Here is a 4,784-nt window from a genome sequence, read left to right as displayed (position 1 = left end):
TCTGTAGTCCCAGCCACTCAGGAGCTTGAGGTGGGAGGATCACTGGAACCCAGGAAGTCTAGGCTGCAGTGAGCCATGATTGTACCACTGATTCCAGCCTGGGCGACAGAGCAATCTGTCGCATAAATAAATAAATAAATAAATAAAATGAATGAAGATGTTTAAACAAAAGTCTAGGCCTGGCGCTGTGGCTCATGCCTGTAATCCCGGCACTTTGGGAGACCAATGTGGGCAGATCACTTGAGCTTAGGAATTCGAGACCAGCAGGGGCAACAAAATGAGACCCCTATCTCTACAAAAAACTTTTTTTTTTTTTAATTAGCTGGGTATGGTGGCAGTACACCTGTGATCCCAGTTACTAGGGAAGCTGAGGTGGAAGGATCACTTGAGCCTGGGTGGCAGAGGTTGTAGCGAGCTGAGATCGTGCCACTGTACTCCTCCAGCCTGGGAGACAGAGCGAGACCCTGTCTTAGAGAGAGAGAAAAAAAAAAGTCTATGATAAATTCGAAGCTTTTCCTAGGAACGTCCACTTCCTAAGAGGAATGGGGCTGCTGGAACTTGGAAAAGGGTCTGCAGACCTGCCTTGCCCACACGTCTACTGCACAGAACCTGGATTCCAAACCCTGATCAGAGGCCAAGGCAGCTGCATGGCCGCCAAGGCACAGAGGGGCCTACCTTCCTCGGCGTCGTTCCTCAGCGAGGCCTCCAGCAGGGCCACACTGGCCTCGAATGACACTTTCTTGCGACGGCTGCCCGTGCTGCGCTTCCGCTCATGCTTTCGCTTGCGGTGCTGCAAGTCCTGCTCGTACTGTGCCCACTTCTTCAGCTGCTGGGCCCGGCGCTTCTGGGCGGCCCGCAGCCGCTCCAGCGTGGGCACCTTCTCCAGCAGCTGCAGTTCCGTCAGCAGGTCCACGTGGCTGGCCATGGCCACCGCCCTCCCCACGCCCTGGCTGGGGGCTAGCACAGTGCACCAGGGGCCAGGGCAGCGCGGGGCCTCTGGTGGGGCTGGGGCCTCATGGTGGGGCCTGTGGCAGGGAGGGAGACACAGATGAACACGTGTCAGACTCCACAACTCAGATCTGATTGTCACCCCAACGTCCCGTGTTCAAAACGCTTTTGAGGTTTTCCTTCCATTGCTCCTTGAGAAAAGTGCAAATCCTTACAACGGCTCTGTAAGCATCAGCAAGGTCTGGCTGTGCTGTCTAATGCAGCAGCCAGTAGCCACCTGTGACTATTTACATTTAAATTAATTCGAATAAAGTAAAATAATTTAATTCTTTGGTTGCACTATCCACATTTCAAGTGCACAATCGCCACATGCTTCATATTGGACAATGCAGATAGAGAATATTTCCATCACTGCAGAAAGCTCTATTGGATAGCTTGGTTGTCTGCCTCTCTAGCCACAGCCATTTAACAGGAACCATGCCCTTTTAGTTTTCTTGTATAGAGTCACTCTACCTTTTTTATTTTTACTTTTTGAGATGCAGTCTCTCTCTGTCGCCCAGGCTGGAGTGCAGTGGTGCTATATTGGCTCACTGCAAGCTCCATCTCCAGGGTTCAGGCCATTCTTCTGCCTCAGCCTCCCGAGTAGCTGGGACTACAGGTGCCCACCACCACGCCCAGCTAATTTTTTTATATTTTTAGTAGAGACAGGGTTTCACCATGTTAACCAGGATGGTCTCGATCTCCTGACCTTGTAATCCTCCCGCCTTGGCCTCCCAAAGTGCTGGGATTACAGGCGTGAGCCACTGTGCCCGGCCAAGAGTCACCCTACTTAAGGATCTGGGTATCTGGGTGCTGGAACCAGAAGGGGTGCAGGGAGGGTCAGGACATGATGGGGGCTGTAGACCCCCCAAAATCTGGAGACTATACAAACGTCCAAGGCCTCAGAATTATGAATATCTGACACTTCTGCTCAAGCCTCTTTTGTTCTGATCACTATGAGATGCAAGTTGTTCTGGAGATGGGATGGACAGGACTAGAAAGAGACCAGAAGAAATAATATGCTATTGCAGTGCTTCTCAAAGTGTGGTCTGGGAACCCCATAGGGAATCCCTGAAACCATTTCAAGAAGTCCATAGGTCAAAACTATTTTCATAACTATACTAAGATATTACTAACCTTTTCCACTCATTATCTCATGAGTGTACAGTGGTTCCCAAAGCTATATGAAAAGTGACATTGCAACAGACTAAATGCAGAAGTAGATACAAGAATCCAGCTGCTAAGCTCAACATAAAGAATTTTGCAAAATTTTTAAACATCACTTTTCTCACTAAATTTTTTTTGTTTTGAAAAATAGCTATTTTCATCAAAATGTTATATATTATGCTTTCATAACAGTCTAATAAAATATATTATAGATTATTATATTGTTATAATATATCTTGGATTTATGGTTTTATTTTAAAGGAATTATTACTATTTTAAAATTTCTCAATATTCATTTATATTATGATAAATATTGACAGATATAATCCACATAAACAAAAGCTCTTTGGGGTGATCAATTTAAGGAACTAAAGAAATCCTAAGACCAAAAAGTTTGAAAAATGTGGAACTACTGAGACATAGGAAATCTTGAAGTTTCTCTCTTTGAATGACCTTTAAAAAAAAAATTATTATCTCTTGCTCTCATGAGTCTCAGACAACATGAGGTCAACAAAATTTCAGAGTCTAAAGCCAGCTGGTCTTCGGCACGGACTCTATGAACTTTCAGACACAGAGGGAAAGGGTCTTAGGACAATCACTTGATCCTCTTTAAGCCTGTTCCTCCACCTGCAAAGTGTCCTATCCACCTCCCAGAAGTTACAGGTGCAAGGAATAAAAAGAGCTGGGGCTGGATGCGGTGGCTCAATGCCTGCAATCTCAACATTTTGGCAGTCCAGGGTGGGAGGATAGCTTGAGACCAGGAGTTCCAGACCAGCCTAGGGAACATAGCGAGACCCTTATCTCTGCAAAAAAATAAAAATAATTTTTTTAAAAGAGCTGGCTCAAAACGTTAAGACACCTAAGCAATGAGACACAAGCTTGGAGGAGGAATGGTAGGGAGATGTTAATGCAGCACGTCTGTGAACCAGCAGGCAAGGCTGGTTTTGGGTTGTTGGGAAACAGGAAAGAATGGTAGGAGTCTACATCTGTGTGATGTGGCCCACTGTCGCATAGAGTATTGGGTTAGCCCCTGGTTGGTTTCAGGAAGCGTTGTTAATCTCCTGGGTCGCCCGCATCACCTGCCCCTCCAAAAGCCCTTTCTACGGAAGCTGAAGAGCAGGGTTCAGCCTAAATCCTCAGGTGCTAGGTTGGGTCAGATCCAGATCGTTCTTCATGCCTCTCCCAGCTCGGAGACCGGAGACCAGAGAGTAAACAGGCAAAATGTGGAAGGGGTTGGCTTGGCAATACCCAAAGGGCAAAAGTCCCAGGGTCTGAGTGGGTGTGACCTCCAGCATAAATAAGCCAGTGGCAAGTCTCAATGGGAGACAAGCTAGCTGGCTTTGGTTGCCTTTTGTTTCGTTTTGATTTATGTTTTGAATATACTCGCAATGCACTTTCAACTAATTAAAGTTTTATTTTAGATCATTGTAGATTCACAGGGAGCTGTAACAAATAGTACAGAGAGATCCTGTGTACACTTCACCCAGTTTATCCCAGTGGTAGTGTCTTGAAAACTACTACACAATATCACAGCCAGAAACCTGACAGTGATACAACCCACCAATCTTATGCCAATTTCCCTAGTTTTACATGTACTTATTTGGATGTGTTTTGTTTTATGCAACTGTATCAATGTATCTACCACCTCAGTTCATAACCACACCTATCTCCTTCTCTAAGCTCCCCCTCCAACCCACTCCTGTCCCTGCCTTGGCAATTACTAATCTGTTCCCCATCTGTAGAATTCTGTCATTTCAAAAGATGTTATATAAATAGAATCAGATAGCAGGTAACCTTTGAGGATTGGCTTTTTTCACCCAGCATCATTCCTTTGAGATTCATCCACATTGTTGCATGCATCAATAGTGCATTTCTTCTAGTTGCTGGGTAGTATTCCATTTTATGGATGGTCCCAATTTGTTTAACCATTTGCCTATTGAGGAACATCTGCATTGTTTCCAGTTTAAGGCTGTTCCATTTATCTATAGATTGTGTAAACATAAGTTTTTGTTTCTCAGGAGCAAATACCCAAGAGTACAAGTGATAAGGCATATGGTAATTGCATGTTTACATTTTTTTTTTTAATCTCACTCTGTCGCCCAGGCTGGAGTACAATGGTGCGATCTCGGTTCACTGCAGCCTCTGCCTCCGAGGTTCAAGCGATTCTCCTGCCTCAGTCTCCCAAGTAGCTGAGATTACAGGCACCCACCATCATGCCCAGCGAATTTTTTTATTTTTGTAGAGACAGGGTTTCACCATGTTGGCCAGGTTGGTCTCAAACTCCCGACCTCAGGTGATCTGCCCATCTCGACCTCCCAAAGTGCTGGGATTATAGGGATTACAGGCACGAGCCACTGCACCTGGCGCATGTTTGTTTTTTTTTTTTTTTTTTTTTTTTTTTTGAGACAGAGTTTTGCTCTGTCGCCCAGGCTGGAGCGTAGTGGTGCGATCTCGGCTAACTGCAAGCTCCGCCTCCCGGGTTCATGCCATTCTCCTGCCTCAGCCTCCCAAGTAGCTGGGACTACAGGCGCCCGCCACCGCGCCCGGCTAATTTTTTGTATTTTTAGTAGAGACGGGGTTTCACTGTGTTAGCCAGGATGGTCTCGATCTCCTGACCTCGTGATCCACCC

At 46.0% G+C, this 4,784-nt stretch overlaps 1 protein-coding gene across 2 annotated transcripts in view; it reads right to left on the bottom strand.

Annotated features, from left to right (window-relative positions):
* PPP1R16B (protein phosphatase 1 regulatory subunit 16B) overlaps window positions 1–4,784 on the bottom strand; it is a 122,885-nt gene that overhangs the window by 90,410 nt on the left and 27,691 nt on the right. For both annotated transcript variants that reach the window (XM_017859099.1, XM_017859100.1), the window contains exon 2: window positions 676–1,025. In XM_017859099.1, coding sequence (XP_017714588.1) covers window positions 676–925 — 250 coding nt within the window. In that variant the 5' untranslated portion in view covers window positions 926–1,025. The remainder of the gene's footprint in view (window positions 1–675; window positions 1,026–4,784) is intronic.

The sequence above is a fragment of the Rhinopithecus bieti genome, unplaced genomic scaffold (genome assembly GCF_001698545.2).
Source record: "Rhinopithecus bieti isolate Rb0 unplaced genomic scaffold, ASM169854v2 scaffold_38981, whole genome shotgun sequence".
In the NCBI taxonomy this organism is placed as follows: domain Eukaryota; kingdom Metazoa; phylum Chordata; class Mammalia; order Primates; family Cercopithecidae; genus Rhinopithecus; species Rhinopithecus bieti.
The sequence above is the reverse complement of the archived record's forward strand: the minus strand, read 5'-3'. Positions and strand labels throughout refer to the sequence as shown.